We start from the raw sequence: 17,014 nt of genomic DNA, 5'->3' as shown, positions 1-17,014 counted from the left end.
ATGGAGCTCGCGCGCCTTCTGCTCTACTGCACCCTCGGCGCTCTGCTGCCCAGCGGGCACGCGGCTCTCACACACGGTAGGCAAAAACGGCTTTTGTGCGCGCGAGGAAACTTTGAGACCCGGCTGAAAACCTCTGGATACACACACACACACACACACACACACACACACACACACTCCGCTAGACCCTCTCTCTCACACACAGCCTGGGATGGAGCAGTGTGGCTGGGCAGCGTTGCAGGGCTGTGAAGCAGCAGGGAACCCGTTGGAGAACCGAGCTGCAGAACCTCCTGCAGCAGCTGGAGAGGATGCGTTCATTCCTCAGTAGCTGCAGCTGTTCCCATCAGAACTCCTCCACTGATCAGCTCAGCTGTTCAGCTGCTCGAGTTAAAACCCAGGTTTAATCAGCTGCTGATCTCAGGACGCACCAAAGTGAAGTTCAGTCATTAGGAACTAATTATTGATCATCATTAATTATCCAGATCTGAGGGCTTAAGATGCACTTTTTGCACAACATGAACAGCGATGCGCTCGTGAGCCTCCACCGACTCAACCACCTGAACTAATCACGGCTTAACTATCTACACTAACTGAGCTAGGCTGAATTACCTAAACCAGCCATGACTGTCCTTTACTACCTCAGTAAACTTCACTAATCACTGCTGTTCTTAACTAACTTCACTAATCACAGCTGTTCTTAACTAACTTCACTAATCACAGCTGTTCTTAACTAATCACAGCTGTTCTTAACTAACTTCACTAATCACTGCTGTTCTTAACTAATCACTGCTGTTCTTAACTAACGTAACTAATCACAGCTGTTCTTACCTAACTTAACTAATCACTGCTGTTCTTAACTAACTTCACTAATCACTGCTGTTCTTAACTAACTTCACTAATCACAGCTGTTCTTAACTAATCACTGCTGTTCTTAACTAATCACTGCTGTTCTTAACTAACGTAACTAATCACAGCTGTTCTTACCTAACTTAACTAATCACTGCTGTTCTTAACTAACTTTACTAGCTGCAACTTTTTCTGACTGTTTAAATGAATATTTTGTAACTAATTCAACTAATCACAACTTTTCTTAACTTGACTAACTGCAACTACTCTTCAATACTTAAGTTAATAACCACCACATTCTCATCCAACTAATTCTTAACTAATTTAACTAACCAGCTTTTCAGCCACGGATAGTGTAACTTACTCAATCACAGCTATTCTTAATAAACTCAACTAATCACAGCCATTCTTAAGTATCTTGACTAACTGCAACTTGTCTTAACCAATTAAACTAATCTTTTGTAACTAACTCAACTAGCCACAACTATTATCAATTAACTCAACCTATTGCAAACCAATTACCACCTCAGTCTCGTCTAACTATCCAGCTGTTCTAATCTCAACTAATTCTAACCTTAACTTAGTGAACTAACTCTTTCTCAACTAACTCAACTAATTACAGCTATTCTTAAAAAACCCAGCGTATCTCTGCTATTCTTAACTAACTCAACTAATCACAGCTGTTCTTAAACCCAGCATATCTCCGCTATTCTTAACTAACTCAACCAATCACATTTTTTTCAACTACTTGACTACCTGCAACTTTTATTAACTAAGTAAACTAATCTTTTGTAAGTAACTCAACTAATCACATTAATTCTTAATAAACTCAACTAATCACAGCCATTCTTGACTAACTCGACTAACTGCAACTTTTCTTAAGGAGTAGACAAATCTTTTGTAACTAACTCAACTAATCACAGCTATTCTTAATTAACTCAACCCATTGCAACTTCTCTTCAATGCCTAAACCAGTTACCACCACATTCTTATCTAACTACCTAGCTATTCTAATCTTAACTAATTCTAACCTTAACTAAGTGAACTAACCCTTTCTTAACTAACTCAACTAATCACAGCTGTTCTTAATAAACCCAGTGTATCTCCGCTATTCTTAACTAACTCAACTAATCACAGCTGTTCTTAATAAACCCAGCATAACTCCGCTATTCTTAACTAACTCAACTAATCACAGCTGTTCTTAATAAACCCAGCGTAACTCCGCTATTCTTAACTAACTCAACTAATCACAGCTGTTCTTAATAAACCCAGCGTATCTCCGCTATTCTTAACTAACTCAACTAATCACAGCTGTTCTTAATAAACCCAGCGTAACTCCGCTATTCTTAACTAACTCAACTAATCACAGCTATTCTTAATAAACCCAGCGTATCTCCGCTATTCTTAACTAACTCAACTAATCACAGCTATTCTTAATAAACCCAGCGTATCTCCGCTATTCTTAACTAACTCAACTAATCACAGCTATTCTTAATAAAACCAGCGTAACTCCGCTATTCTTAACTAACTCAACTAATCACAGCTGTTCTTAATAAACCCAGCGTATCTCCGCTTTTCTTAACTAACTCAACTAATCACAGCTGTTCTTAATAAACCCAGCGTATCTCCGCTATTCTTAACTAACTCAACTAATCACAGCTGTTCTTAATAAACCCAGCGTAACTCCGCTATTCTTAACTAACTCAACTAATCACAGCTGTTCTTAATAAACCCAGCGTAACTCCGCTATTCTTAACTAACTCAACTAATCACAGCTGTTCTTAATAAACCCAGCGTAACTCCGCTATTCTTAACTAACTCAACTAATCACAGCTGTTCTTAATAAACCCAGCGTAACTCCGCTTTTCTTAACTAACTCAACTAATCACAGCTGTTCTTAATAAACCCAGCGTATCTCCGCTATTCTTAACTAACTCAACTAATCACAGCTATTCTTAATAAACCCAGCGTAACTCCGCTATTCTTAACTAACTCAACTAATCACAGCTATTCTTAATAAACCCAGCGTAACTCCGCTATTCTTAACTAACTCAACTAATCACAGCTATTCTTAATAAACCCAGCGTAACTCCGCTATTCTTAACTAACTCAACTAATCACAGCTATTCTTAATAAACCCAGCGTAACTCCGCTATTCTTAACTAACTCAACTAATCACAGCTATTCTTAATAAACCCAGCGTAACTCCGCTATTCTTAACTAACTCAACTAATCACAGCTATTCTTAATAAACCCAGCGTAACTCCGCTATTCTTAACTAACTCAACTAATCACAGCTGTTCTTAATAAACCCAGCGTAACTCCGCTATTCTTAACTAACTCAACTAATCACAGCTGTTCTTAATAAACCCAGCGTAACTCCGCTATTCTTAACTAACTCAACTAATCACAGCTGTTCTTAATAAACCCAGCGTAACTCCGCTATTCTTAACTAACTCAACTAATCACAGCTGTTCTTAATAAACCCAGCGTAACTCCGCTATTCTTAACTAACTCAACTAATCACAGCTGTTCTTAATAAACCCAGCGTAACTCCGCTATTCTTAACTAACTCAACTAATCACAGCTGTTCTTAATAAACCCAGCGTAACTCCGCTATTCTTAACTAACTCAACTAATCACAGCTGTTCTTAATAAACCCAGCGTATCTCCGCTATTCTTAACTAACTCAACTAATCACAGCTATTCTTAATAAACCCAGCGTAACTCCGCTATTCTTAACTAACTCAACTCAACCCAATATGACCCCATTCTAATCTAATTCAGCTAACTTTTAGCTATTCTAGAGCTTTTCTTAGCTAACTCAAATGATCTTAACCTCTCTTTTAACTAACTAATTAACTAATTAATCAATTAATCAACTATCCTCAACTAATCCCAACCATTCTTTGTTAACTCAGCTAATCTTAAACTACTGTTAAGTGAACTAACTCTTTCTTAACTAACTCAACCCAATATGACCCCATTCTAATCTAATTCAGCTCTACATGCAGCTATTCTTAACTAATTGTAACCTCCGTTAACATAAGCGAACTAATCCTTTCTCAACTAACTCAACTGACTCTAACCTATTCTTAACTCAACTAGTTTGAGCTTTTCTTAGCTAACTCAAATGTTCTTAACCTTTCTTCTAACTAACTAACTAATTCATCAATTAATCAACTATCCTCAACTAATCCCAACCATTCTTTGTTAAACTACTGTTATTGAACCCAACTAATCTAAGATAATTTAAGCTAATGGGTAATCATGAGCATTTTTTCCCAATGAATGATGGCTCCATGCCTTAGAATGCACTTTGTTACCTGAAGAGTGTGTGTGTGTGTGTGTGTGTTTACTGGGAACGTTTAGCTACAGCTGTTGTTCTGGATACACTTTACTAGACCTACACACACTGTGTGATTGTGTCTCTGCTCATGATTATATCAGTGAGCTGTGAAAGTTTAAGATGGGACATCTGGATATCACCAGAAGGAGAGCAAACTCTGGAGAGCAGCAGTAGAAGATCTGTGACCAAGCGTCCAGACGTCTCCTGACCACTGACCACTGCATCTGCCTTCCCTAATAATCCCTTATTACTCAGTACAGCTTTGAAGTTTAGGATGCTCGTCTTACCTTGATTAGAGAGCTGTTATCTACAGGTAATCCAGCTGTTCATCTTTAGATACCACAGCCAGGACTGTCCAGGACTAGAATAATCACTAATAATAACACTCCTACAGAAAGTGGTGGTGGAGGTTCTCCATTACTGTGTTCCTCATTAGAACATCTCCAAAGTTCTCCTCTCTTATGGAGTCTAGTATTATTTAGAGTTCTCCTCAGATCAACACCTGGTTTGGTGGTAAATCAGGGCTTAATGGTGGTAAATCAGGTGAGCTGCTGCTGCTGCTACTGCTGCTGCTGATGATGAAGATGATGATGATGCACAGGCTGTGATTTTAGCAACTAACTGCACTGCATGTCCAAAAATTTGTGGACACCCCTTCTAATGAATGCATTCAGCTACTTTAAGTTGCACCCATGGCTGACACTTATACACACACAGCTTGTCTAGTCCCTGTAGAGAAGAAGTACTGCCAATAGAATAGGACCCTTTGGAGCAGATCAACATCGTGAAGCTATTGGCTCCATGCTGCCTAATAATGCCAGGCGTGGGCTAGAGGGGGGCATAAAGCCCCCCAGCAGCATTAAGCTGTGGAATGATGGATGGAGATCAATCCAGTACTTTTGAATGGGATGAGCTGGGGAGAATGAAGTGGGGTGGTGAGCAATCATCCAACATCCTGACCTTATTTACCTTATTATCTTGTCGCTGGATGCAATCAAATCCTCACAGCAATGCTCCTCCTCCAAAATCTAGTAGAAAGCCTACTGGACAGTAGAGATGCCGCTGTCACTCCAACAAAAGCAGGATAATTTTTTTAATAGCCTTGATTTCAGAAGAAACAGTGAATAGGCAGGTGTCCAAATACTTTTGTCACCTCACTGCACTGATCAGATGTTGTGTGAGCTGTTCTTCAGTCTCTGACCCGAGGCTTGTCCCGCTTCTCTCCCACAGCCGACCTCTCGGGAAAGCTGAGTGAGTATGGCCTGATCGTTCCGTTCAGCACGGACTCTCGCGGACACTACGTCTCCCATGTGCTCTCGGCCGCCGCCGCCGCCGCCGCTGCCACTGCCGCCTCGGGAAAAGCCAAACGGGTGACCCGCAGCGTCCCCGAGGGAGAGCAACAGGGGGAGAGAGACACTCAGCAGGTGTTTTTTAACGTCACCGTGTTCGGCAAGGAGCTGCACCTGCGGCTGAAGGCCAACAACAGGCTGGTGGCCCCTGGAGCCCACCTGGAGTGGCACGAGGACTTCGAGGAGAAGGCCAGGATGCGTGTCCGTGGAGACTGTGTGTTCACTGGAGATGTGACGGACATGCCGGACGCGTCGGTGGCCATCAGCAACTGCGATGGACTGGTAGGTAACGCATTGCTGAGTGTCATAGCTAAAGAACCCATTGAGGTTCAGCTCAGAGGGTCCTTCGTGTTGATTGGCTGGGAACCTGGAGCTCTTTCTAGAGCAGAAGTCATGCTGCTGGGCTTTTCTGTTAAAGGGGCAGTCCATTACTATTTTAAAATGTCCTCAGAATGCAGTGTTTGAGATGTAAGCACTAGTTTGGAGAGTTTGGGTTTGGTGGAAAGTTTTAAAAAGATGTTTACTGTCGAGAAACGTACCGACACAAATTTCGTTACAGTGGTGGCGAATGGAACCAGACGGCAGCATGACTTAATCTAGCTATTTTAGTACTATTCAAACCCACCAGTGAACCTACAGATGTCTTCTGAGGTTTTTATGGAGTGTATTTGATGGCAAAATAGAGGCAAATCTGAACATCATTGTTTTTTTTTTTGTGATATAATTTGTCGTTATATTTGTCGTATAAAATGTCGTCAAATTGGCCGCCCCTTACGAGAAATCTCAAGAAATGCGTGAGGTATTGTTGGACAGTGAATAGTTGAGCAGCAGCCATGAAGCGCCGAACAGTCTGGCAGAGAGCACTTCTGTAGCTTATTTAGAGCCATGCTTCTAAAAGTGGGCCTGTTAGGCTACGTTAAACGTCCCAAATCCGATTTTCTCACCAAATCCGATTTTTTAGGCTGTTCGCACACATTCGAGTATTTCACGCTCGTAAACTGACAGAGCATGTGCAGAAAAACCAAAGCAATGACCCTCTCTTCACAGTGCATTCATGAATACGAATATATTCGTCAAAGTTGGGTTGACGTAAAAAAAATCACGTGAAATCCGATCTGGCTGTTCAGATTAGGCCACATTGTCGCGTATCAGATATGTATCAGATTTCAGCACCACAGATCTTTTTGGTCATGCGTGATATAGCTCAGTTATCCGTGTGGAAGTGTGAACTGCAAAAACACGCAGAATCAGTTCGGACTTTCATACGTGGTTTTGAAATCCGATCTGCAGCAGTGCGGCTCAGTCTGAACGGTCAGATTGGAATTCACTTTTCTTGTCAGTCCAACTCAACATTTGTCAGAAAATGCATGCTGAGGAGAGCGGGTCATACGAAGGACATGAGCGTGAACTCGGAGTTAGGTCACATCGAAAAGACACAACCGGAAAGTCTGATTCGGTGAGAACGGTGTGAACGAAGCCTATCAGACCCACTCAGAGAAGCATGGCTAATCTGTCCCACTCTATAAAACTCAATCATGGTCAGAGGTCAGGGGGGTCAGCAGAAGATGGTCAGTGCTGCAGGTAGGGGGGCATGTGATAAAACCCTTTGGACACGTTAGCATCGCTGCTGCTGCATTAGCAATGCAGCTGTGCAGGCCGCTAACCTCGCCCAGCATCGTTACCATGGTGTTTTCAACGCTATCGAGATGATAGCATTGCTTTCACGCCAGTTTTCAGCCTCACCCAGCATCGCCATCGTGTCGTTAGAATCGCTAACCTCGCCCAGCATCGCTACCACAGTGTTTTCAATGCTATCAAGGCGCTAGCGTTGCTTTCACGCCAGTTTTCAGCCTTACCTAGCATCGCCATTGTGGCGTTAGCATTGCAGCTGTGCAGGCCACTGACCCCCACCAATCATCGCTAACACAGTGTTTTTAGTGCTATCGAGGTGCTAGCACTGCGTTCCCGCCAGCTGTCCGTTTACCCAGCATCGCTATTGTGTCAATAGCATCGCTGCTGCAGTGTTAGCATTTCTGTTGTGGCGTTAGCATTGCTACTGTTTGTATTGTTGTATTTCTTGTCCTATGAGATCCACGTATGATGTCATCATTGTTTTTTTTTCCGATTATGACATCATAAAGCTTTTTCATTCTGTTTCAAGTTGTTGCCTTTGTTAGTTTTTTTACTTTGCCTTTGAGAATGATGCATGTAAATGAGCTCTGTTTTGATTGGCTGCTCTTTTTTGTGCACCCTGAGCTGAAACACTTATCTTCCGCATGAGTGGGCGGGGATAATCCAGTGTAGAATCAGAGGCAGATGATCAGAACATGGTTGGAGAGGATTATTCTGGAGGAGTCTGGAGTCTGATTTAAAGCTCAGACGTTTAGTCTGGTCTGATCTTGATTGATGGTTGAACTGAGAGGTGAAGAAGATCACCATCATGATCAGATCCAGATCCTGGAGATGTTGTAGAGGAGTCTGGGAAGGGGTTTTAGAAGATCTCAGAACAGTTAGAGATCAGACACTGTTCCACCGTCCACTAAATCATCTACAAGAGGAACCGCTGACCAGCATGATCAGATCAGACCATCCTAGCAAGATCAGCCCGAGCTCAGAACAGAACCTCAAGATGAGTAAAGAAGTCGTCCCCAACGATCCTTCAATCTCATCAGGGTAGCAGGTAGATCTCACCACAGCTGATCAAAGTCCAGCAAAGTACAGCAGCCACCATCAGAAGGAGACCAAACAAGCTTGATCTTCAGGTTGAGACTAAAGTTTGCCAGGGAACGTCTAGACCAAGACCAGAACATCTGGAACAGTGTAAATAAAGACAAAGGTTTACTCTCACATGACTGTATGTGTCACATGACTCACATATAATCACGAGAACCAGCCGTTCTGATCTCTGAGCAACTATTATGACATCATAATGAAAGGTGCATCATAAAGCAGTGCTGTCTGTGTTGAGAAAGCTTTGAAGGTGAGACCGCAGAGCCGAGCGATTCAGGGCTTTTTTTTTTTTTATCTTGGACGGAGAAAAATAGCTTTTCCTCTTAAGAGCAGTTCAGGGCCTTCATCAGCAATCGAGATTTCTGCGTCGGGCTGCATAAAGCAGCACTGTTCAGCGAACACGTACGCACACACAAAGGCATCATTCATTAAAGAGACATCGATTACTCTCCTGGGCCATCTCGGCTTGGGCCGCGGGGACAATGGCGCAGTCATGGCGGTGGCGGGCGGTGGGGATGCTGCGTGTGTTTCTGCAGGGGCCTGTAAAAGCGCTGTCTTGCTCCCTTTCTGCTCCTCTGACACAAGGTTTTAACCCTGAGACGTCGCTGTTAACCCCAACTGTGAATCATTATCCGCATCTGTGAGCCTGAGCTATTAAGGTGCCCATGTTCCATGTTTATTATGGTCGGTTATTAGTTCATGGACTAATATCTCCTATTCTAGTGTATAGGAGTGTTTATTGAGGTGTTTATGGACCAATATCTCCTATTCTAGTGTATAGGAGTGTTTATTGAGTTTGTTAATGGACTAATATCTCCTATTCTAGTGTATAGGAGTGTTTATTGAGTTTGTTAATGGACTAATATCTCCTATTCTAGTGTATAGAAGTGTTTATTGAGGTGTTTATGGACTAATATCTCCTATTCTTCGTGTTCTGTGCTGTTCCCTGAGCATAAATATGCTGGGATTGTGGAAAGGAGAAGGGCATTCCCTGGAAAAACAGAAAGTAAACTAAGGCTTCATTTGAATAAGTGGGCAGATGTTGGGTTTCGGTTCAAGTTTCTCGCAGCTCTCAGAACAGTGGATATGTTTTTAACCCTTAGGAATGACACTCATGCTTGTGATTGTGTAGGAATTCTCAGACGGGAAGTGCAGACACATCACATCAGTGTCTGTAAGCAGAAGAAAAGATGATTTATTACGAATGAATTTGATTTAAAGTTATTGTGTTTTTCATAGTCCTGTTTTTTTCATATGAAAATGCATAATTGTCAAAATTTTTATCAGAAACATGATGGAAATTAAAGGAAGATGCCATTAAATATATATATATATAATTAAGCATTTTTTGAGCATTTTTGTAATTACACTAGAATAGCACAGCACTATTGACTCCAGACCTCTAAGGGTTAAAGTGAAAACAGCCGGAGAGCAGACTGCAGCCTGAGAGCCGGGTCGAGATCAGGTTACGTTTCGCAGCAGAGCCGCCTTCAGTCCAGAAAGAGGCCGGCGAAGTGAAAGCCCGCCTGCCTGGCCGTGGCGTCTGCTGCCATGTGGCAGTAGGAGTGACTGATTTATCATCGGCCGCCGGAAATGTTACCTCCGAGATGCTCCTGTAGAGCTCGGAAATTTCTGACAGCCGCTCGGCCGGCCGGCCAGGACCGCCACTAGCTTAGGATTAATGATCAGGCAGGAGACGTGGAGATCTCCTGCAGAAGCTTCATGGTTATTTACAGCGCTCAGAACCAAGCAGGGCTGGATACAGCCTCATAAAATTACAGTGCTTCAAGGGGTTCTGTGAGTGATGACATAGCAGAACCAGTGAGAACCTTTTAACGGCCTACAAAACCTTGATTTTATGGAAAGGTTCTGCAAACTGACTCAATCTCTGTAACAAACATGGTTCTTCTAAGGGTTCTTCTGTCATCCTGAAAGAAGGTGCTTTTAGTTCTATATAGAACCACATGTTAAAAGGTTCTATGATGAACCATACACTACATGTTTTCCACCAGTCTGAACTATTTAAGACAGTAAAGAACCATTCACTTAAGAACCTTAACTGGAGAACTCCTAAAGAACCCTTTACTTTTACTGTTGATTTTATGGAAAGGTTCTTCAAACATGGTTCTTCTAAAGGTTCTGAGTAGTTCTGAAAGAAGGTACTTTTAGTGCTATATAGAACCACATGTTAAAAGGTTCTAAGATGAATCGTACACTACATGTTTTCCACCAGTCTGAAGGATTATTTAACACGGTAAAGAACCATTCACATATGAACCTTAACTGAAGAACTCCTAAAGAACCCTTACTTTTACTGTTTCTGAAGCTTCATGGTTATTTACAGCACTCAGAACCGAGCAGGGCTGGATACACCATCATAAAATGACGGTGCTTTAAAGGGTTCTGTGAGTGATGAGATAGGAGAACCTGTGTGAGTGTGGAGAACCTTTTAACGGCCTACAAAACCTTGATTTTATGGAAAAAAGTTCTGCAAACTGACTCAATCTCTGTAACAAACATGGTTCTTCTAAGGGTTCTTCCATCATCCTGAAAGAAAGTGCTTTTGATGCTATATAGAACCACATGTTAAAAGGTTCTTAGATGAATCGTGCACTACATGTTTCCCACCAGTCTGAAAAACTATTTAACACAGTAAAGAACCATTCATTCAAGAACCTCAACTGGAGAACTCTTAAAGAACCCTTTACTTTTACTGCTGCTGAAACTTCATGTTCTTTTACTGCACTCTGAGCAGAGCAGAGCTGGGCTGGATGGGATAAAGGAGTCACTAGAGGAAGACTAAAGTTTGGGCACACCTACTCATTTCCTACATGCTTTCCTATCTTAACATTGAGGCATATCTACAGTTTTGCTGAAAAGGGCTCTGTGTAGCCCTGAAATGAGGGTACTTCAGTATAGAACCATGGATGAGAGGTTTTTCCACCAGTCTAAAGAATCGTTTAAGCAAGTAAAGAACCATTCAAGCATCTATATAGTTATATTTACTAAAGAACCATTGAAGAACCCTTCTGTAGAGACTGTTCAAAGGGGGCTTTAGTAAAGGTCATGGTAGATGTTGTAGATCTTTGAATGCAGATCTTGTTGTTTTGTCTGACAAAAGTGATTCTGTGTGGCAACAAACCTTTAAAGAAACTATAAAAATTAGGATTTAGAGCCGTTTATCCAGTGTTTAACTCTGAGTTGGTATCGGTATCGATACTAAGTATTGGCAGATACTTGAAAATCTGATATCTGTATCAGAAAGAAAAAAGTGGTACTGTCATATATCTCCAAAACAACAATTTTACAAAAGAAAAGAAAAACCTTCTGAACTTTGAATGAAAGTCAATGCAAAAAAGTCATTTTGGAGCATTTCTATTGGTCTGTTCATCATAAAACTTGGAGACAATGTAAAGAACAACTGATTCACAGTATAACCAAAAAGTGAAAAATGGCAAAAATCAAGATACAACGTTTTTACGAAACAGTGACAAAATACGAAGAATTATAGGAAGGATAATTTTCTTATAATTCTAATTTTGTTCAACAAACCCAGATTGATAGAAACACATTAATAAACACTCCTATACATTAGAATAGGAGATATTAGTCCATAAACACCTCAATAAACACTCCTATGCACTAGAATAGAGATATTAGTCCATAAACACCCCAATAAACACTCATATACACTAGAATAGGAGATATTAGTCCATACATACCCTCAATAAACACTCCTATACACTAGAATAGGAGATATTAGTCTATACACACCTCAATAAACACTCCTATACACTAGAATAGGAGATATTAGTCCATAAACACCTCAATAAACACTCCTATACACTAGAATAGGAGATATTAGTCCATACATACCCTCAATAAACACTCCTATACACTAGAATAGGAGATATTAGTCCATAAACACCTCAATAAACACTCCTATACACTAGAATAGGAGATAGTCCATAAACACCCTCAATAAACACTCCTATACACTAGAATAGGATATATTAGTCCATTAACACCCTCAATAAACACTCCTATACACTTGAATAAAGATATTAGTCCATACACACCTCAATAAACACTCCTATACACTAGAATAGGAGATAGTCCATAAACACCCTCAATAAACACTCCTATACACTAGAATAGGATATATTAGTCCATTAACACCCTCAATAAACACTCCTATACACTAGAATAGAGATATTAGTCCATAAACACCCCAATAAACACTCATATACACTAGAATAGGAGATATTAGTCCATACATACCCTCAATAAACACTCCTATACACTAGAATAGGAGATATTAGTCCATAAACACCTCAATACATACCCTTAATAAACACTCCTATACACTAGAATAGGAGATATTAGTCCATAAACACTTCAATAAACACTCCTATACACTAGAATAGATATATTAGTCCATAAACACCCCAATAATCACCTTTTACTGAAGTGTTTATTAGTCCTTAAACAACCTCAATGGTTCAACATAAGGCTCTTTGATTTACAACAATATTGGAACAATAAAGAAACTTTATTTATTTCTTTAAAGGGTCCTTTGAGTTAAGATATATAATTCTATATAGAGACATTGCCTTTGAGGGTATAGAGCCATTTTGCTAAGGGTTCTGTGAAGAACCGTATATAACCTTTATTAGTAGAAGAGGTTAGTAGAAGAGAAATACAATGAAATGCAAAAAAACATATGTTTATAATTCTGTCTATTTATATTTATTATTTTACAAACATATATCCAGCATTTAAGCTTATAGATGATGTTCAGCCCACGTTCAGTCAGGTGGGTCCAGACTTTCGTCTGGTACTGTAGATAACTGTGACTTGGCGTGTTGTGGTGTAGTGTAATAAACACCCTGAGCTTTCCTGAAAGGCGGGCGCTGGCAGGGAGGCCGCAGCACTCGTCCAAGTGTCTGTCACGTCTCTCATAAACTCAGCTTTCATCACGCCAGCTGCTGTCCAAGAGGATAAACCCAGGCTGAAATAGAATGACGATCATGTCATTCACACTTTGAGCTGTGAGAGGAGCATGATTTGGCAAATCTCTGCCGATGATTTGCTGCACCTTCAGGATATTCAGTCACAGCCTGGCATTAACTTACTGATACTGACATAAGCTCTTTTTTGGGTTAAAACTACATCAGCCCTGAGTGATACGCAGAAACATGAACCCTTAGAAGATATCAGTCCAAAAGAAAGGTGCACGTATTTGTCACTGTACAGTGAAATGTGTCCTCCGCATTTAACCCATCTGGTAGTGAACACACACTCACACACACACACATGTGTTAGGGGCAGTGAGTACACACACACACCCAGAGTGGTGGGCAGCCAACTCCAGCGCCCGGGGAGCAGAGAGGGTAAAGGGCCTTGCTCAAGGGCCCAACAGTGGCAGTAAACACTCCTATACACTAGAATAGGAGATATTAGTCCATAAACACCTCAATAAACACTCCTATACACTAGAATAGGAGATATTAGTCCATAAACACCTCAATAAACACTCCTTTACACTGGAATAGGAGATATTAGTCCATAAACACCTCAATAAACACTCCTTTACACTAGAATAGGAGATATTAGTCCATAAACACCTCAATAAACACTCCTATACACTAGAATAGGAGATATTAGTCCATAAACACCTCAATAAACACTCCTATACACTAGAATAGGAGATATTAGTCCATAAACACCTCAATAAACACTCCTTTACACTAGAATAGGAGATATTAGTCCATAAACAACCTCAATAAACACCCATATACACTAGAATAGAAGATATTAGTCCATAAACAACCTCAATAAACACCCATATACACTAGAATAGGAGATATTAGTTCATAAACAACCTCAATAAACACTCCTATACACTAGAATAGAAGATATTAGTCCATAAACAACCTCAATAAACACCCATATACACTAGAATAGGAGATATTAGTCCATAAACACCCTCAATAAACACTCCTATACACTAGAATAGAAGATATTAGTCCATAAACAACCTCAATAAACGCTCCTATACACTAGAATAGGAGATATTAGTTCATAAACAACCTCAATAAACACTCCTATACACTAGAATAGAAGATATTAGTCCATAAACAACCTCAATAAACACCCATATACACTAGAATAGAAGATATTAGTCCATAAACAACCTCAATAAACACCCATATACACTAGAATAGGAGATATTAGTTCATAAACAACCTCAATAAACACTCCTATACACTAGAATAGAAGATATTAGTCCATAAACAACCTCAATAAACACCCATATACACTAGAATAGGAGATATTAGTCCATAAACACCCTCAATAAACACTCCTATACACTAGAATAGAAGATATTAGTCCATAAACAACCTCAATAAACGCTCCTATACACTAGAATAGGAGATATTAGTTCATAAACAACCTCAATAAACACTCCTATACACTAGAATAGAAGATATTAGTCCATAAACACCCTCAATAAACGCTCCTATACACTAGAATAGGAGATATTAGTTCATAAACAACCTCAATAAACACTCCTATACACTAGAATAGAAGATATTAGTCCATAAACACCCTCAATAAACACTCCTATACACTAGAATAGGAGATATTAGTCCATAAACACCTCAATAAACACTCCTTTACACTGGAATAGGAGATATTAGTCCATAAACACCTCAATAAACACTCCTTTACACTAGAATAGGAGATATTAGTCCATAAACACCTCAATAAACACTCCTATACACTAGAATAGGAGATATTAGTCCATAAACACCTCAATAAACACTCCTATACACTAGAATAGGAGATATTAGTCCATAAACACCTCAATAAACACTCCTTTACACTAGAATAGGAGATATTAGTCCATAAACAACCTCAATAAACACCCATATACACTAGAATAGAAGATATTAGTCCATAAACAACCTCAATAAACACCCATATACACTAGAATAGGAGATATTAGTTCATAAACAACCTCAATAAACACTCCTATACACTAGAATAGAAGATATTAGTCCATAAACAACCTCAATAAACACCCATATACACTAGAATAGGAGATATTAGTCCATAAACACCCTCAATAAACACTCCTATACACTAGAATAGAAGATATTAGTCCATAAACAACCTCAATAAACGCTCCTATACACTAGAATAGGAGATATTAGTTCATAAACAACCTCAATAAACACTCCTATACACTAGAATAGAAGATATTAGTCCATAAACAACCTCAATAAACACCCATATACACTAGAATAGGAGATATTAGTTCATAAACAACCTCAATAAACACTCCTATACACTAGAATAGAAGATATTAGTCCATAAACAACCTCAATAAACACCCATATACACTAGAATAGGAGATATTAGTCCATAAACACCTCAATAAACACTCCTATACACTAGAATAGGAGATATTAGTCCATAAACACCTCAATAATCACTCCTATACACTAGAATAGGAGATATTAGTCCATAAACACCTCAATAAACACTCCTATACACTAGAACAGGAGATATTAGTCCATAAACACCTCAATAAACACTCCTATACACCAGAATAGGAGATATTAGTCCATAAACAACCCTCATTAATGAGACATTCATGTCCATTTAATTATGCTGGTAAATCATTTATTGAGTAAGTAACACATGACCTGCCTTACTGAATTGGGTTCCATTATTTTTCCTCTTTGTTGACATGTTGGTCAGCGATATATTGATAAATAAAGTGAAATGGGCGGGGGAAGGGATCTCATCTGTATTGATGTTTGCAAGTGATGCATGATAAATGTGAGTCTGTCACTGTGATGTGTACAGCGTGAGAAATGGTGGTCATGCCGTCTGGTTGAGTGTTACAGGTCATTGCAGTTTAATGCTCATTTTCACGCCTTTTATCCTGTTATTTATATTAGATTCATTTTAAGCCCACTGTCTTTCACCAGCTATGAAAGGTATTGCTGTCCCCGTCTGCATTACTGCTGCAGCACTTACTCACAAGTTGGCTTCTCATTCTTTTAGTAACATATGATGGCAGTCGGAATATCATAGTGACACAGAGGTTATTGAGACCCTGAAAAGCACTCTACTCTATAAGGACAACCTATATGTAAATCTGATCCTTACAGTCATTCTGACACACTGTTATACTACAGGAAGCGTAGGGGGCGCTCTATAATGCTCTATAATGCTCATATGATCCACACGCTCATTCTGACACAGTGTAATACACTACAGGAAGTGTAGGGGGCGCTCTATAATGCTCTATAATGTTCATATGATCCACACGCTCATTCTGACACAGTGTAATACACTACAGGAAGCATAGGGGGCGCTCTGTAATGCTCTATAATGTTCATATGATCCACACGCTCATTCTGACACAGTGTAATACACTACAGGAAGCATAGGGGGCGCTCTATAATGCTCTATAATGTTCATATGATCCACACGCTCATTGTGACAGACTGTAATACACTACAGGAAGCTTAGGGGGCGCACTATAATGCTCTATAATGTTCATATGATCCACACGCTCATTCTGACAGACTGTAATACAATACAGGAAGTGTAGGGGACGCTCTATAATGCTCTATAATGTTCATATGATCCACACGCTCATTCTGACAGACTGTAATACACTACAGGAAGCGTAGGGGGCGCTCTATAATGCTCTATAATG

General features: G+C 40.0%; 1 protein-coding gene across 1 annotated transcript in view; it reads left to right on the top strand.

The window, feature by feature from the left end:
• Window positions 1-17,014, top strand: part of adamts14 (ADAM metallopeptidase with thrombospondin type 1 motif, 14) — a 120,615-nt gene continuing 103,601 nt past the window's right edge. Inside the window, exons 1-2 of the mRNA XM_072667393.1 lie at window positions 1-76; window positions 5,426-5,826. Of these exons, the coding sequence (XP_072523494.1) occupies window positions 1-76; window positions 5,426-5,826 (477 nt within the window). The remainder of the gene's footprint in view (window positions 77-5,425; window positions 5,827-17,014) is intronic.

The sequence above is a fragment of the Salminus brasiliensis genome, chromosome 22 (genome assembly GCF_030463535.1).
Source record: "Salminus brasiliensis chromosome 22, fSalBra1.hap2, whole genome shotgun sequence".
Lineage (NCBI taxonomy): Eukaryota > Metazoa > Chordata > Actinopteri > Characiformes > Bryconidae > Salminus > Salminus brasiliensis.
The sequence above is the reverse complement of the archived record's forward strand: the minus strand, read 5'-3'. Positions and strand labels throughout refer to the sequence as shown.